General features: G+C 43.0%; 2 protein-coding genes across 3 annotated transcripts in view; one reads left to right on the top strand and one right to left on the bottom strand.

The window, feature by feature from the left end:
- LOC308142079 (CAP-Gly domain-containing linker protein 4) overlaps positions 1–19,692 on the bottom strand; it is a gene marked incomplete at both ends in the record, with an annotated part of 37,693 nt that extends 18,001 nt beyond the window's left edge. Inside the window, 7 exons of one of the 2 annotated variants that reach the window (XM_080512389.1) lie at positions 3,931–4,182; positions 14,714–14,832; positions 15,573–15,734; positions 15,851–15,944; positions 16,666–16,805; positions 17,696–17,842; positions 19,590–19,692. In XM_080512389.1, coding sequence (XP_080368515.1) covers positions 3,931–4,182; positions 14,714–14,832; positions 15,573–15,734; positions 15,851–15,944; positions 16,666–16,805; positions 17,696–17,822 — 894 coding nt within the window. Of the gene's footprint in view, positions 1–3,930; positions 4,183–14,713; positions 14,833–15,572; positions 15,735–15,850; positions 15,945–16,665; positions 16,806–17,695; positions 17,843–18,627; positions 18,668–19,589 lie in introns of those variants that run through there. The other variant, XM_080512388.1, reaches the window with a different exon arrangement.
- Positions 19,693–23,813: 4,121 nt separating this feature from the next.
- On the top strand, positions 23,814–25,225 carry cimip5 (ciliary microtubule inner protein 5). The gene is made up of 3 exons (XM_080512256.1): positions 23,814–24,002; positions 24,085–24,124; positions 24,825–25,225. Exons 1-3 carry the CDS (start codon positions 23,866–23,868, stop codon positions 25,020–25,022), a joined length of 375 nt encoding a protein of 124 aa, XP_080368382.1. The 5' UTR covers positions 23,814–23,865; the 3' UTR covers positions 25,023–25,225.
- The last annotated feature ends 130 nt before the right edge of the window (positions 25,226–25,355 follow it).

Raw genomic sequence — 25,355 nt, forward strand, 5'->3', positions numbered from 1 at the left:
GGGCCTCCACCACCTTGACTGCTCTTCAAGTGTATTTCATGTTGAGAGCATTTCGCACAGCAGCAAACTGAAAGCAGAGACTTAAAGTTGAGCATGTAAAGTGAATTTTGATTGAAAAACATCCACTAATAGTCCGGTGTTTTAGCATGAGTTCATAAAAAAATTCAATGTCCAGATAAAAAGGTTGCAGCAACAGCTAAAATAAAACATCAGATCACAGAGAGCTGCAGTATGCAGAGCCAACAGAGTGACCAGTCTGTTGAAACCATATAGCATGAAAATTAAGTGCATTGATTGTTTTTAATAGTTGCTCCAGACTGATTAAACAGATCAAGAGATTCGTACTCGAAATGCTGACGATGCAAAACTTAATCTATAAAATATGATCGTCAGTCTTTGAGCGCAATCACAAACGATCGCTGCTACAAAGAACCAACACTGTCGTAATGGAGGAGGGGGCTGATCCTTGACACAAAATAAAAATGAGTATGGGCATTTTAAAAACTTCTCATGCTCTCCCTAAAATTCAACAGTATAATAACTATTGTTAGTTGGACATGCACAGATAAATGCTGGTGATTTGCCAGAGTGAGGAGACAGACATAACCCTGGATGCTGGAAGGATGCCAAAAGAGTGTTGCTAAGCAACTGGCAATGACTTTTTTTTTTGTATTTTCACGGTGAAGGCCTAAAATAATTGTTAAATAAATAAATAATGTATATCAAAAGCTCATGTGTTTATTTAGGATAACCCACTGCATGGCTGTGAAATGAAGCGAATGGAGGCATGTAGCTGATGGTGTGAAAATGCAAACACGTAACAGATTATTGTACTTGGTAATAATACATTAAATCCATACATGATCTCATAAGAAATAAAGTCACTGTCCTGAGAAAGCACATGGCAGGAAGTCAGCCTCAACCTGTGTGAGACTGAGCAGATCATTACTCCCAATGCACACCTTGAGTATAAAAATAAGCAGGAACCAGTCGGCTGACAAAGTATTACGCACGAGCTGCAGGAAGGAGATCTCTTGTCCCCGAAGCAGTTCCAGCTTAAAATACCATCTTTAACATGAAGCACACGTTAACCGGGGAGTCTGCTGACTGTTCGAATTGTGGCAACGTTGTAAATACGAAGCGGTCAGCTCTCCTCTCGGACAACGTCAACAAGTCATTTTGTCTTAGTCGCTGGCTGAAAACGCCGTTCTTAACATGAACTGTTAAAAGTGTTTAATAAACGCGTTGAGGGCCCATATATTCTCTTCTTTTCTGAGTTTTCTCATGCAAAAGGAAACATGAAAAATACAAATTAAAAATGTATCTTAATTGAGATGAATCAAAATTGATCCAAAACAACACTGTGATTTAACTGATTTAGCACTATTCATTATATTTAAACAGCTCCGCAATTGTGATGAACAAGCATGAGAAGTAGAATATGTAGAATGTACCCGGAAAAAACAAACCGCTTTTTCTGCTGTCGACACATATTTGGTGTTCTTTGGTAAAAAGGATGATCTGCATCTAAAGAAAGAAATCCTGGTAATATAATCATATAATAAATACAGTTTTTACTTTGAGTGGGAAAGAACCACGAACAGCCACAACTACACCAAACCTTTTCGTCATGCTCTTCACACACTGATGTGTTGGTCGCGATGGGGGCCCTGAGAGACGAAGCGCCAGCACAAGTTCACCTTTTTGTAAACACATGGAAGTAGAGAGGGCTCAATTACAAGCGCAAAACAATCATTTTCCAATGAGCGCAGCCCACACACTCAACTTCCCCGATCGTCCCACAACACCTGGTCCTTTCAAATATTTAAAAGGCAAATAACAGTACAAGATTTATTGCCAACATAAAAAAAACCACAATGGCTAAACACAAATTTCTTGACTTGCCATGTTTACATGAAGAGGTGCATATTTCATACGTGAGCGACTCTCTCCGTCACCACCTGTGAGGCGTCTGAGCTCACATGCAGGCAACTGCTAATGTGAACATTTAAATAACAATATAATCACTTTCAGCCTTCTGCTGGAGAGCTTCCAGCCTGCTTCCGGCGGCTCCATCAAACACCAATGACTGTTTTAGTGCGATGGGAAGCTGATGAGAGTTCTTGTTAATGTCACAGCACGAGTGACTCAAACAGAGTGGTGTGGCTCCTGTACGGGGGTGGTGTGGTGGGGGGGGGGGGGGGTTGGACATAAAGGTCCCCTCAATTTATTTTTATAGGCTTGGGTGGAGCTTTCTTACAAGTGTGTTGCCCACTGGTAATGTCAACATGATGTAATGATTATCACTGGGGATTTCTGAGCGGTAACTTTGTACAACAATTATTCTTTAACAATTATTCTTCTACTTTTTCTTTTTTTTTTTTACGTTAAAGAAACAGAACAGACCCACAGAGTGATTCTCTGGCGTCCACCCAAAGCAGTGCAAAAAGACTAAAAGAGTAAACCCCAAAGGTGTTGGCAAATGTAACAGTGGGCTGGACTAATGGGGCCACGGGATTACATGGATGCTCTCTGTTGAGGCTTTGTTCAGTCAGACATTCTGCAGCAGCACAGTGTTTCATCCCGTCTCTCTGCTGGTTATTAGCGAATTACACCGTCGGTCAGAAACACCCCGTGTGTGATTTCCAGCAGTCATGGGCTTTCTGTGACGGAGTCCCGCGACTTTGAAGCGCAAATCAACAAATCAAACCACGGGCAGGCGCTTGACTTGAAGGATGCCAATGTTGATATCGCCGTTTCTTTCATACTTAAAATTAAGTGAATGGTGCAATACATTTTGGAGATAAACGAATGAAAATGGGAAAGACTCAAATTAGTAATGAGCCAGTTTTGGGATGACTAACATTGCAGCAGGGACTGCAGATTCACTGTATTACAAGTCCAAAAAAGCCTTTGTATTTTAAGCACCATTAATAAATTAAACTGTTTCAGTTCAGGAGGCTAACCCTGTAGTCTCATTATCAGGCTTCATATTTCCCTATTCGATAAAGCTTACAATTTAGCAGGCTGAGGTCTCTCTCAACCGTTATCTATGTTTAGACGACTGGGGAAAATTATTAAGCAAACTTGAGTTTTTACTTCTCTTCGCCATCGGTAAATATGTGAAATTATTGCCCGTCGTTACATTTCGACTTTCTCTCCTTTCCGTGTCTTACAAGTTGTTGGTTTGTGGTTCCTGCTCATATCTAATTATCAGTTCCCTGTCTCGTTATAGTCGATCATCACTTTTCACTAACCCCCACCCAGTCGAGGCAGAAGACTTCTTCAAACATGTCTCATCCTGTTCTAAAGTAATTTTCCACATCTCCCTCTACTCATTTAAGTGGAAATCCTAAAGATTTGTACTTTACTGCATTATTCTATCATTACCGTGAGGCGACAAACTGACAAATTATGTCATCCGGTATCGTTTCTGAACAATCTGTAAACATCAGTGAGATGAAAATCTAAAACTTTCCGTCTGGTTTCCACAGTAACAGTCTGCCCTCGCTGCACAACTTGGGTTGTGACTGAAGCGGAGCTTATGAAGCATTTTGAAAATAGCACGAACCAAGATGAAACCCAAGTGACGGAAATTATGAAGCAATGAAAGGAAAGTATCATTTCAAAAATGGCCATGACAATTATGTGCGGCGCAGCCAAACGTGTTTACAGAGAACATCAGCTAATTGCCTCATTAGTGATTTGATGTGTCTCACAAGAAAAGGCTGTCGTGTCATTTGCTTTTGTGTGTGGTGTAGTTGAACCAAGAACTAACTGAAACTTCTGTCGCCACAGAGTCTTGTACGCTGACGGAGGGTTAAACAAAACATCATACAGACAAAACATAAGAAGAAGAAGAAAGAAAACCTTTCACCGTTGACTGGATTTGAAGCAATTAACAGGAATAGTTCTCGTTCTGTGACGCACCTTCTGTCCAGCTATCACCACCCTGTCACCCAGCCGGATCCCCATGGAGGCGAGCTGGACCCTGGCCTTGTCGGAGAGCGCTGGAGGAAGTGACTGCGCGAGCAGCGTGAGCGGCAGAGGAGAGCTGGGTCTGGGCAGCGCCTGTCTCAGCAAGGCGTGGAGCTCTTTGGCCGCTGCCGCCGCGTCCGCCATCTCCGAGGGCATGTCGAGGGGGTCGGGCACCACGTCTGCCGGGGACTGTCCTTTTTCGTTCTGCAGCAGGAGGAGGCAGGCAGAAGCACAGACCGGGGTGTTGATATGCTGCCAGGATAACACACTGAACTTTCTTGCATGCAAACTGAACAAAACATCATCAGGAGTAGTGGTTTATCAAATAAAACTGATCCCTCTCTGTAATCATTGAACGCTTATGGAAATGTTTTCCACCGTCATCTGACGACCTCCTGAAAACATCTCCTCACCCCCCCCCCCCCCCCCCCCCGTGGGGTTGATCCTGAACGGTGGTTTCCAACTCATTTATACGACGTTTCAGAATAGCTTTGCATTTACATTGGACTGTTTTGAAAAAAGATGTTTACAGGGAGAGGGTAAGAAACTCTGATAATAAAGTCGTTTTTCTGTCGGGCCTCTCGGGGCATTCGTATGGACAAACAGCCAAGTTGAATTGTTATAACGGTGCCTGTGAAGTTTAAAGCTACCAAGTCCCAGGAGAAGAAGGACTGGACTGTGGATGGCATACGGTGTACGGTAGAGGAAGGCCACTGGGAAAATAGGTTTGGACCCACTAATGTAGAACTTGTGTAGAAAAATAAATCTCGAGAGGTGGCAAGCCCCTCCAGCTTCCACCACTAACAAAAAATAATGCACACTGTCACCAACAGTAAGAGAGACCATAACTTACCAGAGTAAAAACAACAGGTCAAACTGCTCATTACCATCAATAAACCCCAAACCAGCTCCGATTTACAAACCATGTGGCAGAGGATTATTAATAAGTTATCATTACACATTGTCTCAACAACGAAAGCGCCACCATCTGCTGTCAGTCAAATACACTTTCCCCACATAAACTCTCCAGTCAATGATTGTGGCAGACACTGCATCAATACATCAACTCACTGAACGCACGGCCACAACCGCCTACCAAAACAATCAAATTCAAAATAATCAATGGGAGATAAAGCAACCGCAATGCGTGGTGTTTATAAAAAAAGATAAAGAAGACTCTGGAGTAAACCGTGTATTTTTGTGAGCGTTTCATTGATTAAACTCAAGTGTAACTGCATCTAAACCAAAGCTTTTATCTGTATAAGCAGGAGAGACTTAGAAGAGAAAATATTAGGCCGACAAGAGTTAAAGTCCAGGTCATATCTTTTATCTCACTAAACAAAGTGGTGGTGTCCCGGTGCCGAAAGGTTCCCTACTTGGAGACAAGGTACTCAACAACATGTTCTCAATCAATTAGGGCCGAGAAAAAAGTGAGCCAGACACTCTTATGGATTTTTAAAGTTATGTCCAATAAAACTGCTCCACTTACTGAAACACTCCTCCGATAATAAAAACTGCCCAGAGCAGAAATTCAACTTCTTGATGGCCTTCCTCCTGTAAACAACTAAGGAGCAAGACGGAGCCATTTAGGTCTTCTGCGTAAGGCAGGAGTCCACTTTTTTTTTTCTCCAAAGAAAAGATTAATTACAAGAGGTAAAGGTTGTTGTTCTGACTGTATAGTACTTCATGTACCTGGAGTGTATGTGCTTGAGAACAAACTATATGCAAAAAGAAAATGAAGAAAGGAGTCGGCCTGATTTTAATGTTGCAGTAATTGAGAGCCTGACAGTGCTTGACTGATCAATGTACGTTCAAATCAAAACAGCTGAAACTCCATCTGGTTAGAGACATTTACAACTGGTCTGGGAGAAAAGGTTTGCAAGGGAATAAATGTGAATCAAAGCACTTTTTTCTGTTCTGAGCGCGCCTGAATACAAGACGCAACCACCCAAATTTACAAAGAGGAATTTTTTTTTTTTACATATATATAGGCCACAAATGGCAGAGAGAAGGTAAGTGAACTACAACAAAGAGCACGGCAGGTCGGAGTTACGTGATGCACCTGAACGCATCACCCATGTATTGGCGGCATGAAGCTCATAAGCCCGTAAAAAAATCGAGAAATTAGCCACGCCACTGTTAAAGCAGCAGGGTTCAAAGCATGTGAAAAAAGTAGCGACTTATAATCCGGTAGTACGGTAACCAAAGCTCCCTCATTGTCTACCTCTAAACAATGACGTGACGGCAATAGAACGTACTTTCATTCGGACACATTTGTGAATTCCTCATCCAGTAGCAACAGGTTGACTATTATTCAACCCACTAAAACCAGATTTTAACTCATTAAATCAGAGTTCTACACATTTTAACGGCAAGTTATGGTCGAGTTTGTCATGTGAAAAGTGCTCGATATAAGTAATATCCATCAACGTTTTATTTTCACACGCGGTCGGGTCAAACCATTATCGGAAGCAGGAGACATCGACTTTGTTGAAATACCCGATGCAGCTTGGAGGTTGTACATGGTGCCACAACAGAAAGATGAGATGACGTTACGAGTCACGACTTTTCTTCATTTAAGAATGGTGAACTGTCAAGTCAGGTTATTCTTAATCTACTTTTCTCATCGATGAGGTTGATTTGGTTCGTTGAAAAAAAAATACAAATCTGGTTCCTGTCATGTTATGCCGAAAGTCACATACTAAATGGGGGATAGCTACTATATGCTCAAACCGGCCGCTATCAAAAGCAGCAAAAGTGGACCTGAATATGTATAAACGTACCATTGCGATGTGCTTTAAGATCAGTGAGATAAAGTAAATTCTGGATGAGGGTGCTGGGTTAAACGGGAGCCCTTAATTCGAGTTCTGCTTTCATGAACAAAGTCGTCCTTGATGTGTCACAAAGCAGCCTTTGCGGAAGATGCACAGCATGACCATTTTGTCGAGTGGCTCAAAGAAACTTCCGTGAGCGAGAGCTTAGAAGAAGCCAGCTTAAATCGGTGGAGGTAGGACGAGATGGCTGTGGAGGCGTGACAGGCGAGGGGAGCTCATCCGGCACTGCTCTGCCGGAGTAATTGGGGAAACGTTCGCCAGGCCCCTCCGGCAACAATGCAAGGAGGTCTTTGATTAAAATCAAAAAGGAACTCGCCTCTCAATGCCGCGGCATGTGGATCACATGTTGTAGCATCGCAATCCTCCCGAATGTGAATGCAGCCAAGACACAGAGCTGGTCCGAGCAAAGAAACACAGCCATGATTTTGGGGGAAGTTATGTAAAGATGTAAAAAAAAATTTGCGTAAATGCCCTTCTTGGCTCAAGCTTTAGATTGTTATTGTTCTGTCGAAAAATCCCCCAAAGTCGAGACAGCTCCGATGTGTTTCATTTACTGTAAGAGCGCTAATGTAGTTCCATGCCAAGCTCTCACAGTGAAGTGCTCTTTACGCAGTGGATGATGCAGCCACATCGTGTCCATTCACATTATGTTAACTTAGTGTCAGCACTGCGCTACAGAAGCCTTGATGAAGTTCCTTGGCCCGTTTGACGGCTCAATAGTAAACTGCTTTCACCAAAAGGTCTATTTGACGTTGATCAAATGGCACACTGGCAGAAATGCAATTTGAAAATTAATACACTGTAATCTATTAGACCATGAGCTGTTGCATCAAATTTTATTCATCCAAATATGGGAATGCATCCACTTTTTCCTGGGGACATTCAATCATCTTTAGGTGAGGCGGTAAACACACTCTATAAAACTTGTTTTTCATTTTGTTTCCAAATTCTTTCCCAAATTACAACTGTTTCTCACAATAAATCATTTCACCATTTCATCAAAATATACTAGGCCTGTTTAAATTGGAAAAAATGTTGGACCAGGGCCACGTTCCTTGTGTGGCGCTTCCACTCTTTTGGCAACAGCATTCTGGTAATTATCTAGTAAATGAAGCGACCAGTTGTTTGAGCTTTAGAAGAGGAATGGCTCATTCTTGTCTGATGCACTATTCTAGTAACAGTTCAAGCTCTAATTTGTCAGAGGCTCCAGTTTTATAGTAACTTAACGATTTTCTGTTTGGACTGCAGGCTGACCAGCTCAGTATGCTATTTAAAATATGCAAGACGTCCCTCAAAAAGACATTGTCCTAATGAGAGCAGATGCAAACCTCTATACACTGGCACCAATGCAACTCCGGCTTTTGAACAGTACAACCACACCATGCAGCCCCTCTCCTTGTTAGTCTGCAGGAAGTGACGTCTCTGGTTTTCAAAAAGACTTTTAGATGATGCAGCTTCAACTTTAAGTTTTCCCCGAGTCCAGGCAGTAGTTTTCGGTACAGAACTGTGACAATTCTTCATGCAGTACTACCCAAGAGACTAAAGATCAGCAAAGATTGATGTTATTCAGTTTTGTTCTCTATGCACAGACATTTCTCCAGAAACTCTGAATGGTTTGATGATATCGCCACACTGTAGATGTGGGATGTTTTGACTTTGAGCAAAAACTTTCTGATATAGTTTGACAATTCAGGCAGTTTTTTTTTTCCACAGATGAGTAAAACTGTATTACTATTTGGAGAATGCTTAACTGTATGCTTTGTACTACTTTTCCGACCTTTTGTAGCACATGTTCCATTTCTTCGCTAGGAAAGCGCCTCGAACTTCAAAGAAATGCTCAAATATCTTACTTCTAACATCTCATATGTTTCTTTTTGGTTTATTGCAAATTCAATGCGTGTTTATGAGACTCGCTGATTAATGCGTTCTGGTTTCACTGCACCAAAACAATCTGCAACATAAATCGACCAAATGTTTTTTAATAAAGCAACCCTAATTTGAATCCGACATTTTTGAAAATGAGTCACACATTCAAATGAAGCTGTGAGGTTAGAGGAGGCTCTCATGCTCATTGTCAGGGTTCATTTCATGTTCTGAAAAGCTGCTAAGAGTACCCTTGTAAAAAATATACACCCTTTTTCATCGGCAGTGAAAACCTGGTGTCAAATCGCTGTTTTTAGTTCATCAGTCTCTTTATCTGTCGCCTGCTTGATCAGTTAGCCGAGTTCTGCTTGGTTTGATTATTATGTAACTATAATGTCATACATGTGCAAGAAAATGCAAAACGGGTTTGCTTAATGGTAAATGGGCTTCGGACCTGTGGTGCATTTTCCACTGCTTCAGCAGTCCCCATGCAGTTTGCTCAATCCATCCATTGGAAGCAATGTCAAAGTCTCAGTGTAATTCACTTCCACATATGGACCGGAGGCGACGTCCGTGGAATATCAAAGCAATGAGGAAGGCACCTCCTCAAAAAGTCTTTACCAGCTAGCGGTTGTAACTTAGCATAGATTCTCGCGGTGTAAAATTATTTAGAAGTTGCAGCCAAATGTCTGGGGAAACGTTTATTTACCCAAACGCCAAAGGGACCTGCAACAGTGACTCCCATCAAAACTGAGGGTGAAAGAATATTAAACAAGCAATCCACCAAAAGAATGAAACTCCTTCCTTAATAGAAAGCACGAGGAGTTGCCATAGCTATTAATCCATAAGATGTGTGGTAAGAGAAGCATGAAAGGCCAGCCACATTTTTATTTTTCTATACCCCCACCCCCCCCCCCAAAAAAAAATAGAAAGGAAGGAAAAATGTTGCATTGCTCAGACTCAAGGTTTGTTGTGATGAATCTTTGCAGGGTCAGAAAAGAGAAACATCAAATTAAACTATTTCAAAGTCTGACCTTTCCCAAAAAAAAAAAAAAAAAAAAAAAGACAAACTGAGTTTCTTGGCTCCACCGGCCACTGCCACCATTTTTCAAATGTGAATGCCACAATTCCAGTATTTTAAGTAAGCTCAAGCACAGGAGGAGTCAGTGGCTTCCTCCTTCACAGCAGTGCGAGAGAAGGTGACGGACAATGAGGTTAAAAAAAAACAAAAAAGAAACACAGCAGCTAAAATCGATTTTTAAGACAGAGATAACTGGTGTTTTCAGTAATAATGATAATAATAATGATGGCTTGTGTTCTGCAAGTTACTGAAATCAAACAACTGAATACAGGTGCAATAGCAAACTCCCTTTTCTAGTTAGTACCTAATGACTGAGTTGAGGATATGTCAATTAGCTGGAAGAAGATGGATGTGAACACAAGAAATCTATTAACCGATTCCAGAAGAAGACACAGCAACACAAGGCCCAGGCACATGCAGACAGCGACTCCTCTTAAGTCGATGAGTCAATCTATAGTTTAGGGTGCAAATGCACCACAGGTACAGGGGATATAGACTAATGCTAATGTCATACACTGCCTGACACCTGTTGTGTTTAGTTCAACAGTGATGAGGCACTTCAAAGTACACCGATTAGCAGATTCGTGCCCCTGTAGGACCCGTTAATGCCCAAGCTAAAAGTTAGAACATAGAATCCACTGAAATGTTGAACAAAAACTGCAAATATATCAGCAATATAGCCAATTGTTCCTGTTTAACTGCCAACGTTAGTAGTGTAAAAGGACAATGTTAAATGAGAAAAGATGAATAAATGGCAATATGAGAAGTGGTAAAATCCCACAGAACATATAGCTGGGGCTTAGGAGCCTTGAAGTGATAAAGCACACAGAATATAATCTGCTCTTTGTGGCATTTTTTTTTACTTTCGCTTTGTAAGATAAGAAGCAAATGTCTTTGACCTGTAAATCGTCCAAACACAAGGATTTTTAAAGAATTAAAAAAGCCAGGCTGGATAATGCCAAACCAGTGTCCACATGCTCTGTGTAGTTTGCATTCAGTGGAGAGAAGATATTATTGGATTATGGTGCTCTGGTGACCTCCAGTGGGAAAATCTGTGCATACAGAGAGCTGGCAGGGCAGCTGTTTACAAGCGGCTTTGATGAGAAAATTCTAAAGAATAAAAGATTATGTGTCATAATTGATGCCACATTACGGTCTGGTGGGACGGTGTTGTGTAGCAGCATCAGTTCAGAGGAGCAGAATCGGCGCTGTTCTAAGCGACTGCAGATCGAAGGCAGTCCAGGCGACACGCACGGAGATGTAGTGAGAAATATCTGGGGAATCTGTATTCTAAGCAGCTGCCTTTTCCCTCCATGTCTACTGACGGCTGTGTCAGAAAGTGATGAACAGGAAATGTGGACCAGAAAAACACAACACTATCAGAAATGGAAGAAAATCCAGGGCCTCACAGATTACCTGGAGTGACACAACCAAAACATTGCGATCTCATATGTTTTATACAATAATTCTATCTGGACGTCCAGAGAAGTGACACCATGCGAGGACATTTGCGAGGGGGGGGGGGGGGGGGGGAGTGGGAGGGAGTTTTGAATGATGGCATCTGTGATCAAATGCAAGGAGGGGGACCAAACGATATCATCAACACACCAAAGATCTAATGAAGTCCAATACAGCAGCTGTAAGATAAACTACTGTGGATATAAGTAAATAAGCATGTGTGTGTGTATGAACCTAAATGGGAGTGTAAGCGCTATGGCAATCTGTTCATTTTGTTGTAAATGATGATTCATGGTTCAATCCGCTTTTATGACGACTCGTATTAATGGATGTTCAACAGTAAAGATTTGTGTCATTTGTTCTGGGAGAAAAACCTTTTTCATTAACTCGGATTTATTTACAGGCCTCTCAAGAGATTTGTCTTTCATAGCCAATATATCTATATATGCAGTCAAGAAAATGCTCATCACAGGCTGTTCTCAGACTCTTAAGGTTGTGAATCCATCCATCCATCACATCCAGCATTACACATTTGCCATATCAAATATATCCAAATGCTCAAATAATGACCTTACCCTTATGCATCTTATGCATGTGTGAAGTGTAATAAAATATTCTAAGCTTGGTTTTAGTTTCATTATCTTATTCTGGCCTTCGAATGGGAACATGATCGTCTGTTCTGCTCCACAGACGAGCCACAGACCCGACAAATGTAGAAAATAATGAACTTAAACAACAAAAAAACCAGTCACAACTATTTTTTTTTTGCAAACACATAGCTGGAGCATATGTAATACATGCTACATTACTTCTTCCGAGCATATATAGCCTTTATACATATGACCTCCACAACCACAAAGCAGTGTGGAACATGTGTTCTCGGGTAAAGGCGCCACGGTGTCATCAATAGCCAAAGTAAAGTGCAGCATCCTCACAATTTCAACAGCTTCAATCTGAATTACCACACATAATTACCATCATATCTACACGCATAAACTAGAAGTCATTAGCAGAATGCATTTCTGATGAGTCACAAGCTGCCATTGGGTTTGTTTACTCCCGTCCAGCAGTAACATCAAATAATCTATGAATCCTAATTATCGTCTACAAATATATAGCCTAAATTTCCAAGACAAATTTGCAGCCTGCTCCAGCCCCTCGTCACCCAGGGTTTGATGAAGTGGGAAAAGAAGTTACAGGGATGGATGAATCCATGACAATCCCAGCTCTGTAAAGCTTTACAGTCCCAATTCTTACCAGTTCCAAGACCCGTGGCAAACTAGAGACAAATATGTGACTCTGCATCAGAGGGATGGTGAAGACATGAGGCTGACGACAGCTGAATCATACAACCTTGAATAAAGACGGGGATCTTTGCTTGTTTCGGAGAAAGCGTGTTTGACTCATGCTAAATGCTCTGTGCCGACTTGGGTTTTCTCCAGGGTTTCAATTATAGCTACATGACGCAGAGTTATTACAATATGCACATCAAGGTTGTTTGAAGATTAAAAAAAAAAATGATCACAGGCGGCCGGATTCAGGCAAGATAACGTACACGCGTGTGTGCCTGTGCCTGTGCCTGTGCGTGTGTGTGTGTGTGTGTGTGTGTGTGTGTGTGTGTGTGTGTGTGTGTGTGTGTGTGTGTGTGTGTGTGTGTGTGTGTGTGTGTGTGTGTGTGTGTGTGTGTGTGTGTGTGTGTGTGTGTGTTTGTGTGTAAGGCAAAGCTTCCTGTCCATGCGAGCCTTACAGGCGTGTGGTGGCTGAGGATGATTTGCTGACTGGGTCCATCCCACAGACAGCTCAGAGACGGCAATTACAAGGACGGCGAGAGTGGGAGTGGGAAAAAAAAAGAAGAAAAAAAAAGAACCCCGGGTTTGTGTTTGTTTACGCGATGTTACGTCTGACTGTGGAAATCAGCTGTGAGTGGATTCCGCTCGAGTGTCGCTGACGGGGGGGGGGGGGGGGGGAGCTCACACCGACACCTCCAAAGTGACGCTGAGGAAATAGTGGCCAATAATGAACGAAGGTCCTTTAATGGTGGGAGAAAAACCCAACCGCTACACATTTCAGAAATACTGGACTTTGCATTAAAACTGCATATTTGTCTGTTGCTTCTGTCCTGAAGCTGAAAGAAAAAACTCGAGTGCAATTTGAAGTTTGTTAGGCCCTCACAAACTTCACCACTCCAAAGAAGTGTGTTGCGGCAGTTGCACATGAGTGGACATAAAGACCCGTGCACTTGGGATGGCAGGGGGGGAAGAAAAAAAAAAGGAGAAAAAAAAAAATCTGAGACAGAAATCAATACCTCAATCGATGATTCAGTGAAATTAAGTGGCCCTGTAAGCCGTGACAGTGAGTCAGCGCAGGCAGAAGCAAAGCCTCTTATCATAAATATGCCTGTGTCTGCCATGAAAAAGCTTCATGATTCAGCTCCTGTCCTGTCTGCGCGCATGAAATCATGACAGTCCGTGCTTAGCTGATGCATCTGGCACCGAGAGTCGAGGAGAATATGTATGGGAGCGAATTTGTTGTTTTTTTTTTTTTAAATATGCAAAACATTGTTGCCTCTGCAAGTGATGCTCACAGTAATTTTTCTTTGTCCTGCATTAAGCAAAATCCCCAGATAAGCAATATTTCATGTCCATGAAGACAACAGTGTTTACCGACTCGCTGAAAGACATAAAAGGATCAAGTCTGATCTTTATTTCAATCAAATTCGGGAAATCTGTGCCCATAAGTCGCCTTTATGCATCCACCCTCAAGAATTGAATGTTAATTTGAAAGGGAGAGAACAGGAGAAATTTTTACAAGATACCGAACTGTCAAAATAAAAATTACCCACAAGTCGTGACACTTCAAGGAGACAAAGGATTAAGAAGGTAGCAAGGAACACAAGGCAGAGATACACGAAACAAAAGCTGGAGAGGTGTCGTCATTCATTTAAATGACGGTCTGTGAGCACGGGGGAAGACGGCGGTTTTCTACATCTGCATATTTTCTGTATTTATGCAGAGACTGAATGATTTGTACCTCTGCTGGCAGGAAGCTGTGTGAGGGGGATGTCGGTGAGAGTGCTCAACTCTCCCCGTCGCCCAGAACAAAGACACGACAATGAGTTGCTGATGCATTAGTTCATCATTGGGATTGAAGAAGCGGATTTGGGATCTGAGGTTTGCTGGTTCCAATCCCCCACTGTAGCAGCCCACCATTCCCACTATGTCAAGTTAAGGTTAACTCCAGAAATTAGAATAACAACGTGTGCTCTCATTCCTTCTTTATCCTCACAAAGCATGTTTCTGGATTAAGAAACCGAAGCCGAAGAAGCAGAGAAATTCTCATATGGACATGCAATCTCCATAAAATGTCCCGAGTCTGGACTCAAACCCAGAGATTTCCTCTGTGACACGCAGTCAGTTGTACAAAACACCGTTAAAGCCCATGAGAATCCGAGCCGGTCAGAGAGTTTCGTGAACGAATACCGCAGGGCGACGACACTCACTCGGAACGCAGGATTGGCTCCGAGCTCCAGGAGACATCTGACCGCTGAGGTGCACAGGTTGGACGCAGCGATGTGCAGAGCTGTGCCGAAATCAAAGTCACTGCAGGTGGCGTCCACGTCTGCAAGCAAAGAAACGAGACAAAACATTTTCTCGGGTTAGCGCAGGACAGGTTTCTCGGCTCTGCTGTATCACTAACCAGTAAATTCCATTTTGATGTCATTTAATATCGCTTGAATTTTTTTTTAGGAGTATTCTATTGTCATTACAGCTTCATTACAAATAATTAATACAATGATTCAGCATATTAGGATAGGATGAAAATGTTTTAGACTGTGTGGATGAGGTTTAAGACATTTTATCTGATTAAGGAAATAACTAATTAAGTAATTAACCAAGTATTCTAATTATGGTTTGATCAATATGAATGAGTCAAACAAAGGGAAACTGCAAACATTTCAGTGTATTTTGAACAAGTGGAAAATATCTGATACTCTGGACTGTTGGCTGCAGTTGAGTGCTAAAAATAACAAAACAATAAAGTCTTCAGCTCTGAAAACACCCTATAACTGTATGCTGTGCAGTAATTTGTTCAGATGGGATGTGTAATTAAATCAAAGCACCGTCGACGCAGTGCTACACACTTCACACCGCAGTGCACAGTGTGTGTGTGTGTGTCCGTCCTCACGGGGATGAATCCGATCTGCTGAGTGTTGCTTTTTTTTTTTTTTTTACTAATCTAATGCCAAGCTTGTGTAAAATGAGAGGTAATCCAAAGAAACGGAATCAACTTCTGCTGCCCCTATTAAAGCCTGTATCATCGGTGTGAACGCCGAACCTCACGAGGCGTTTCTATCCCACCTCCGGGCTGAGAGCCCTGCAGCACCACGCCGATGAGTTGGGGCACGTCGAAGTAGGCGGCGTAGTGCAGGGCTCGCATGTTGGTCCAGCGCGAGCGGAGGTTGGGGTCGGCGCCCGCGGCGAGGAGCTGACGGGCGAAGCCGGCCGCCGTCTCGGCGTCGCCTGGGGAGCAGACGACAGAAATGGGTTGGCCGGTGTGTCTCGTGCGCGGGGAGAGTTACACGGCAGACACGTGCGTGCGTCTTCACGGTGCAGCCGAGAGTGTTCGTGCGACCAACCGATGCCCGGGGCCCCGGCCTTGCAGCAGTAGTGCAGGAGGCTCATGTCCGTCAGGCCGTCCCGGTCGTTCACCCCGCCGCCTCTCTTCAGGATCTGTGCAAAGACGGCAACGCTCAGTGTTCCCGCTGAGGGCTCCGGTGTTGGGAGCGTTGGAAGTAGTACGTAATGGGCGATAAAGTGAAACTCGGCTGAGCGGTGATGTGACGAATGACAGGCGAGCGGGGCCTCTCCATGACTCCGCTCGTCTTTAAATTTGGACAGGGATTGTTGTGCGAACCGACACGAGGCGTTTATTCCTCAAGGACAGCAATGACTAAGTGGGAGAAGCTAATCGCCTGCTTTCACCCTTGAGACGCCTGCTTCCGCTGCACTGCAGCTACTTGGTGGAAGACTGGGAAGACGTGCTTTGAGGACGGGCTGGCCACGAAGAAATTAAAGTTGGATTTGATTTTCACATTATTTGTTGTTAATCATATAGTCCTAATAACACCATTGAAACAAAACACTGTATTCAAATCAGGGTGCAGAGTGTGACGACAACAATAGGTTGGGAGAGATCTGGATCAAAAAGCAATCAGTGAAGGGTAAAATATTTTTGCCGTAATCTGTAATATTTAAAAATAAACTTTATAGTAAAAAAAAAAAAAAAAAGTAATTATTATAATGCCAGCAAATTAACTTTGCCGTGTGCTTGATGAGTTTAGAGCTTAGAAATAGCTGTGTGAGTGAGAGTATTTCTTAATTCCAGCCGGAATAGAGTGAAAACAGAAGAAGCTGGTTGAGGCAAAAGCAAGGGAAACCATGCCGGCGTCACCTCGGTGCCGATGAGGCCGATGTTCTTCTGCACCTGAGGCACCCACTGCCTGAGCACGGCAAACAGCTCTGGTATGGTGGTGCTGGAGTCCAGAAGGACGTCCCTGCACTGTGGCTCACTGGGGTCAAAGAAGGAGAACTCTACAGGAGGGGGACAAGAAGCACACAGACACATCATTAGCGACACTGGTTAGCGGGAAGTGAGAATCTCAGGCTTTTTCTGGGAAAAAAAACAACAAAAAAACCAAACAAAATAAGCAAGGGTGAATCGCTGCAGCACCGAGGTGTGTTAACTTTCCACAACAGACTCCTCAATCGATTGAGTCCAATTACTAATCTGGGGAAATGCCTCTCGCTGTGCTTACAGAGGCGAAGTGAAACACAATGAGACGGAGGAGGGCACCGCCGTGAACCAAATGAAGCATTAGACGGCCCGGCTGAGGCTGAAAACAAGTAGCATTCATCGCAAGAGAGCGACTGCATGCGCCTCACTCACTGTGCTAATGATCAGGCGACTCTGATGAGGAGCCTGTGGCACTGCTTTATCACCGCATGAACTCCACTCACAATACTTGGCTATCAACAAAGCTTTTTAAAGTTGTAAAACTAACTATTTCCACTTCTTCGTGGCTGAGGAGAGAGAACATTATTCTAAAAGAATAAAAGCAGAGGAATGGTCTCGTCACAGTAAAACCACCCCATCACAGACGAGACTCACCAGCAGGTCACAAATTTTGGAAGATGACCAGTCAAAGAAAATGAATATTGAAAATTGCCAGCCGGTAAAAGTTGTAACTTAATTATTTTTTTTATTCTTTAGAGGGATTAAACTCTAAATAACTCCAGGAAACATGAATTAGCAGCTCTCTGTTAGATGGAACACCACTTTCTGACACTCACTGTCATTTTTCCCCCTCTTTAACAAGAAGAGAGAGACGTCTCTGGGACTCAAAGCTATGGTTGAATCAATATTCTAAAAGTTTTCAAGATACAAAACTTAAACCCACGCGGGAACACGTGTTCGTCCTCACCACAGTCGCTGGGCATGGGTGCAGAGGCCACCTGGTGGATGACCGGCCGCTGGTGAGAAGAGAGTCTGGTGCAGCAGCCCAGGACGGCGTCCCCGTCCACTGGCTCTGAGACATCCTCCTTTGTCATGTCCCCCTGAGGACCTGCAGCTGGAAATACATCAGAGGGTCTATAATTAGAACCCAAGTAGGTCTGAGGAGCGACAATCTGACGCTCTCGCACAGTGAGAAAACTTGTGTCGGGCGTCGTACTCGGCTTTTTTAAAAAAAACGACACGGGACGATCAGGAGGTTGATACTGACTAACAGAGTGTCCTGGTCTGAAAGTTAAAAAGGAAAAAAAGAAAAAAACAGGGGAGAGTTTGCAGTTCAGCTATGTTTGTGCCTCCATCGACACGCTACTGTGGTTCATTCGCCTCCTAAATAACTCCACACTTGTGTGATGCCTGTAGTTCTATGGGTTTAAAACGTGATGCCACAGAGGAAAAACTCTTTGGACAATATTTACCAATATTTGGTAACTCATGTATCTGTTAATGTTTTATGCTCCTCAACTAGCAATATAGAAAAAAAAAAAACTTGTATCAAGTATATGGGAAATGTGTTATTTTGGTCCCCCATCAAGTTTAATATACTTTTTTTTATTTTATAGCACAACATCAGCCTTTGATCGTGTTTTATTTTTTTATGAGAAATGTTTCATTTTGGTCAGTTTCATGCCTCTCGAGAGGAAAGCTGGTTGGATAACTGGTATCTTAATGCCGACTTCAAAGTTTCAAAAAACAAAAATGTGCTTGATCAAAGCCGGGGCTTGTAAGAAGTCAGTTTACACATTTTAGTGAGTTCTATAAGGGGTTAAGGGCTCAAATACAACCACGCACAGAGACACACGCAGGCCTAAAGCCTGGGAAAGGGAGGCTGAGACTAAAACTCACAGTCATCTTCTGCTTTCTCCTCTTTCCTGGGGATGTCCATGTGAGCCGCCCAATCAGGCTAAGCTTAAAAAAGAATCAAGAGAAGCAAACTGGAGTCCAGTGGAACATCTCGCCCAAATCCCCTCTCAAAATAACTCCTGAGCCGACTGCTCCTCAATCTGGGATAGCACACCCACCTTCTGCGATTATACCCGACTGATCAACCCCCCCCCCCCCCCCCGACTCGCAGGTTCACAATCTATTTACAGCCTTGCTGTTCTCAGTCAATCTGAATTAATGACGCAGCAAAAAGTCGGAGCCGCCACTTTAGATTGACGGCCGACGACTACTGAGGTGTGAGAGGGCAGCAAAGTGAAAGGCTAGATTTCCCTTCATATTGAGAATCACGGCGACACTGGTTCTCCTCCAGGATGGGTCGTCTGCTTTGTTTGTGGGTCAGTACCCTTCAAAAAGCCGAGCTGTCCACCACTGAAAGCACCAACAACGAGCATGTGAGCGTCAGGACTGACCAACAAGAGCATGGAAACAGAATCTTTCGGCAGGATAATGAGCTCTGTACGAGGTGTTGACGTGGTCTTTCCAATTACCGACATCTCAATCCAAAGGAGCATCTGTGGGATGTGCTTGAGACACCTCTCCTCTCCAACCAATGGAGGGAAAACTTGGAAAGCCCCGGGACTTAAAGGGTCTTTCAGTGACATTTTGGTTCCAGACCCCATAGCACACCTTCAGCGGTCTAATGGAGTCCAAGCTTCAAGAGGGCACGACACAATATTAGCCAGGTCTTAATCTTGCGGCTGATCGGTCTATATGAATGATGTGTAACAATTTACGCAATTTTAAAAGTCAAAGCCAAACCAAAATGGCTGCAGACTGAATTGTTGAAAATAATGTGACGGAGAAGATAAAAATAAACAAGCAACTTTTTGTGCCGTTTAACATAAAGTCTGAAAACAACTCACATCATATGAAAATCCTGGATGAGCAGGCAAATTAGCACCGGCACTAAAGTGGCTGAGGACACCGAAACCCTGGTAACGCACCCCGTTCTGCTCCTGATATCTGTAGAACAGCAGTGAACACTTAAAACACGTACTATAAAGTGATGGAAACCACGGAAAGAGTGAGACGAGAATAGCGTGCGGTCATTGTGAGGTTGCTGGCAGGCCATGTGGAGATTAGTGTGACTTGGGACAATGGCCTACTTGTGCAATAAGCCTCCTGTTGTTTATCTGACCGATGACGTCGCCCTGCTGCCATCCTCTCCCAGATCACGAAAACACCATCCTGTCCCACTTTGCCAACTGGGTTTGTTTCAGATTTTGTTATTCTTGTGACGTCAACATGTGTTGTAGTCCGTCCATGAGTCCATAAATAAGTCCATCAAGGGATAAATTTACTTTTCTTTTTTTTAAACCAACATAACAAAACAGGACAGTGTTTGTGTGAAGTGGAATATAACCACTGTTATGAGATAAATGTGCCTCTCACTACCACAGCAAAGTGGGAAAGAAAATGTGAAAATTAATGACGAGAAAATCTATTGATGCAATCAAATAAAAATCAGAAGTTATTTCTACTTCAACAAAGAAAAGCAAACTAAGTTAGCTGCGCTCGAAATAACACGTGCACGTAGTACTATACATTTGCAAATGTGTTGATTGGAGTAGAAATGTAGAAACTGAACCCATTTGACTATAGAATTTTTGTAACCTGCTGCACATAAATTAATTTAAAAAAAATAAATGTTTGTTGCTTTTTTGCAAGGTCTGCTTATGCAGTAGCATCAGTCAAAACGATCATATGAGCTGCATTCAGAATCTGCTGTGTCTGTGTGAGCTGGACTGGCTCCGCCCACACATGTCCATCTGAGGAAGAAGTACTTCCTCTTTGGTGCCAAGTGCCAGAGCAGAGCTGCCGAATTGTGGGAGGGTCAAAGGGAGGGCCTACCTGGAATGGGATTGGCTAAACCACGATGACACTATATAGGGTTTGATTGCTTATTGGCTCATTGGAGCAACACACCTTTAAAAAAAAAAAAACACTGAAGCAAGTCAGGGATAGAGATTATCTTCACTTCTGGGACATCATTCTCAGGTATGGAAAGTCATACTGCTGTTGAAAAACCATTAGAAAGTGGATTTTGCGAACTATATCCCTTTTAGAAATACCAGGAGTGGTCAACCTGGGTCGCCGGTTCGAGTCCCTACACAGGCTACATATAATAATTCAAGTTGAGCATAGATTCAACCTTATAGCAAAATTGTTGCATTTGTGCGAGATCCATACATGTATAGCGGATATAATATTAACGTCTGTGCCTTCTACTATTAAATATGCTGCTTAACCTAGCTTACGTGCTAGTCGGCTAGCATATGTTGAAAACCCGGCTCGGGCTGAGTGACAGATAAAGTGCATCTTTTGTGACCAACACCACCTTTAAAAGGTGCTCAGTCAGCGGCCAGTGAGCAGTCAGCGGCCTGACAGTCTGCTTGCACCCCATGTTCCGGTGATGTGGGGAAAGTTATCGAGGAGCCTCCTGTCATTCACATTAGCCCATCGGAGGAAAACCGGTGTTTCGGAGGAACCGGTGTCCCAGTCAGCTGGTGATCGACTTCCTTTAAGCGTCTTGTTGCAGCTGGTAACGAGAGATGTTAAAACAAGGCTCACGTAAGGTGCGGCACTTCGAAACTTTATTGTAAATGCGGTTAAAAGGCGTTCGCCAGGAAAGCTGCGAATTTTTCATATCTGCAGTTACTTGCAGCAACGACGGAGGGCGAAAGGAAGCCGGTCACCAATCAACAGGGAAAATAGTAAATCCGAAACACCGGGGGTCGCTTCCGCGCACCAACACCTGAGGCCAGGCTGGCTGAAAACATCCCCGGTGACCTGGAAGAGGAGCTAAATGTGCCGCCAGACTGTGAAATGTGCTTGAAATAAAGATCCCGTTTACCTTCACAGCACCGCTCGTCTCAGTTCGCTCATGGGGAAGATGAGGAGCTACAAGCGGATCATCTTGGAGCGGATGCCGGACAGCTAACCAGGTTCCGGTGTGAGCGCCCAGGCTTCAAAATAAAAGTAGTTAATATTCACTCTGGTGAGTCAAAAGAAAACTGTTGAGTTGAGCACTCGTAATAAAAACTATACAAATATTTATTAAGATGTGCATGATCATAAGATAGGTTCGGGGGGGGAAAACGTATTTGTTACGTGTGTTTCACTTAAAGTGAACATGTGAGAGGTGCAAACTATGGCCTGCAACATCAACTGCGACACCATGATCTACTTTTATCAGTCTCCAGGACTCATCAAGTATTACTTAGTGATGTACCATGAACGAAAAAAGGCACAATGGGAGACGAGATTCAACAAATAAATCACAAAGATGAGTCACTTTTAGATGCAATACAGTTGAAAGGCAAGCAATGAGGCACAAATAAATCCACTATTGTTGGACATGTACATTTTTGTCAGGATTCTTAAAAATATATACAATACTTACATTTTCTGACTCATAAAGTCTTCATTAGTTTGATACATACGTACATAGATACATACATACATACATAATGTACAGTCATAATTACAATGTTTGGGACACCCATATAAATTCACCTTTACTTGTTGACAATGATCAGCCTGACTCTTTTTCTAAACAGTCTAGATTAAAACTTACAGAAACACTTGGAGTTGTTATTCATATGGTATTAGGCTAATCTTTTTCCAAGTTAAATTGTTTGAATTGTGACTCTTCTGACATAAATAACTCAAAGTTTCCTAAAACAGAAAGTGCAGTGTCATGCTGGAAGGAAACATGGAGGTGGAGCTGAGGGAGAATGGTCCGAGAGGTCAATTCTACCTCTTGTATCACCCACAATCTCTCTGTTCAGCAAATGGTAATTTCCCCAAGGGCAGAGGTTGGAGATGCAGGAGATTTTTCAAGGCAGTTGAAATGTTGAAGTTTCTCAAAGGGTATTACTTGAAAGTCTTTGGTCACTTCGAACTTTTGTGTTTGACGCCAACTATTCCCACTCATTCCCTATCGAAGGACTCGTAGAGGATCCAGAAGATCTTCAACGTTGATTCCAAATGTCCTAATAAAACTAGATACAAGTCATGTTAAAATACACAATTGTTTACAGCATTTCAGATCTATAGTCATGGTCTGCTGAAGAAATTCACTTGCAGGCTTTGTCATTTGCTACAGTACTTTTACTTATTTGTACTTATTTTACTTTTACTAAGATTAAAATTTGATCATTTTAATCTTTTGCCTCATGTTCAGCTCAAACATCCACTCATCCTTCTTCTGCTTCTGTATCCACCACAGGTTGACAGGGGCAGATCCCAGAACATCCTGGACCATTAGACATTCGTACACGCTTGTTTCCACACATATGAGGTATTTTAATGACACCAGTTAAGCTCAAAAGCATGAATATAGACTGCAGGAAGAGCCCAGTACCTGGAGAAAACCCACACAGGGAAATCATGCAAGGTCTGCACATAAATTCCTTCTTCCTAACTTCTTGATCCAACTGAGGGTAGCAGGAACTGTGAAGCTGATTCCAGCAGGTGAAATAAAAATGCAAATACAAATACATTGATCAAGCTGTAATGTTTTGAACAATATTTTAATACAATTTTTCATTTGGATGTTTAGATTTTTGTTCCCGCATTTTTTTTTTGTGAGGCTCCCATTTATAAACCATTATATTCCCTACTTTGTAAATACTATTCTTATATATTTTGTTGGAATGTTTTTTTCTATTTATTTTCATATTCACATTTAACTTTATAGCACAATCTCCTATTTTTGCTGTTCTTAACTCATTCATTGTGGTTTTATTCATTAGAATAGTTCAGAGTTGGAACAGAAGGGAAATATTTAAATTATTTAGTTTAAGACAGAATATGATATTGGTTTTATGTTCCTCAACGTGGCAAAGTGGGGGCCCCCAAACAGTACCCTGCTCACGGGCCCCCTGATATCTCGTGCCGGCCCTGGCTGAGCTCCTCGTTAATCCTGTAAAAGAACTATTGTTCTGTTTTGTTCTCAGCTGCTCAGAACCGGTTTTTTTTTTTTTTTTTTTAAACAGAAACCCCGTTACCATGGAAACCAATAAAACAAAACAGCAACAGCGGTGAATTCTATCTCAACCGGACATTTGTGCGCCACTGCCTGCTTTTCTCACCGCCACAAACATCGGCATCCTCTTTTATTTTGTACCTGCCGCGATGGACTTGAATAAAGTCCGGCGCGCATCCGCGGCAGGTTGCCGGTTACCGCAAAGTGCGGACCGGAGCGACCCGGTGAATCGGGACCGAGTGTGGCGGGAGCTGCTGTGGACAGAGAGGAGAGGCGTGAAGGAGTGGTGAGCTCGAGTCCGTGAACACTGTCAGCTGAGGTCAAACTGAAAGTGAAGTGTGAGAATTGACGGAGTCTTTGGTCCACAGGGAGAGGAGCTGGGGATTTCTGAGACGCTACGATCAAATGGTGAGAAACAATGGAAGAGTTCAGAACTGAAATCAATACGTCGTTTCACACTGACATTTATTATTATTTCACAGTCATGTAAACCAACCTCTTTTAGCTTTCACGGTCACGTTGTTGTATTTTTAGTTTCAGTGTAGCTTTATAGTCATGTTGTAGGTCTGATTCCTTTTTGTCAGGATCATTTTGCAAAATAAAAAGTCATCAGACAAATTCGACAGAAATCTGACAGAGTGATTCAAAAACAACATTTTATGACATTATTCTTGCAAGAAGAGACGATATCACGGTACAACCTTTAGCGGGATTTTAAAGGAGTTTGTCCAACAATGAAGTAAGATTGTTTTGACATAGATCCGCATGCTTCCTCTGCAGTCCAGACACTGAAGGTTACAAAAGTGGTGACACGGGTCATCCTTGAAACACACACCGCAAATATACACACTATTCTGTATGAGACAAAAACAACATTCCCATAACAGTTTTTGTATATTTACAGTCCTGCTACAACGTGCACTTTCTGCTGGTAATCCATCTTCCTGCCACAACTCATAGACACATTAGACATCTTCGCTCTCTGAAGCAGTTTGCAGGCCGACGCTCCACGTCAGGGTGATTAAGACCGTCGTTCTCCGAGGACGTCAAAAGCAAACCGCAATCTATTGCCGCGGGAGACTGACTTCATCGCCCTGTGTGCTTGCAGGGACGGCAGAAGTCCGAAACGCCTCCGCCCACCGCCGTGTCCCTCCTCTCTGACCGCACGCCCAACACTGCCAACCGGGCGTACGGCAGCAGGCTGTCCACGCCGCTGGCGGTGGAGATGGTCCGAATGGACCGGCTGCTCGCGGGCCGGGGAAACCATCGCAGGCAGACACACGATCCAGAGATGCTGCCCTGCTAAGTCGTACCGAAGACGACAGATCAATGACTGTACCGTTATTGGATAGCGCAGTGAGCGTGGGTATCGTTTTGTGTGTAATGGGAGCAGGAAAAAAAATTGAAATAAAGAATCGAAGCCAAATTTGAGGAGCAGTCAGGGTAACGGGTAACATGTCTGGTGCTTGAAAAGCTCCAAATAGTTTGAAAATTCAAAACGTGTTGTCATTTCTCCATCTGCTGATGGTTTCATTAAAGGTGGCGCCCCTCGGTGTGTGACGTCACAGAGCTCTGAGAGTCGAGTGACTTCTGTTTCGTCTTTTTCTTGCCTTTTTGTGTCGCGCCAAGGCGACAGCAC

Source organism: Blennius ocellaris (assembly GCF_963422515.1).
Source record: "Blennius ocellaris genome assembly, chromosome: 17".
NCBI lineage: Eukaryota > Metazoa > Chordata > Actinopteri > Blenniiformes > Blenniidae > Blennius > Blennius ocellaris.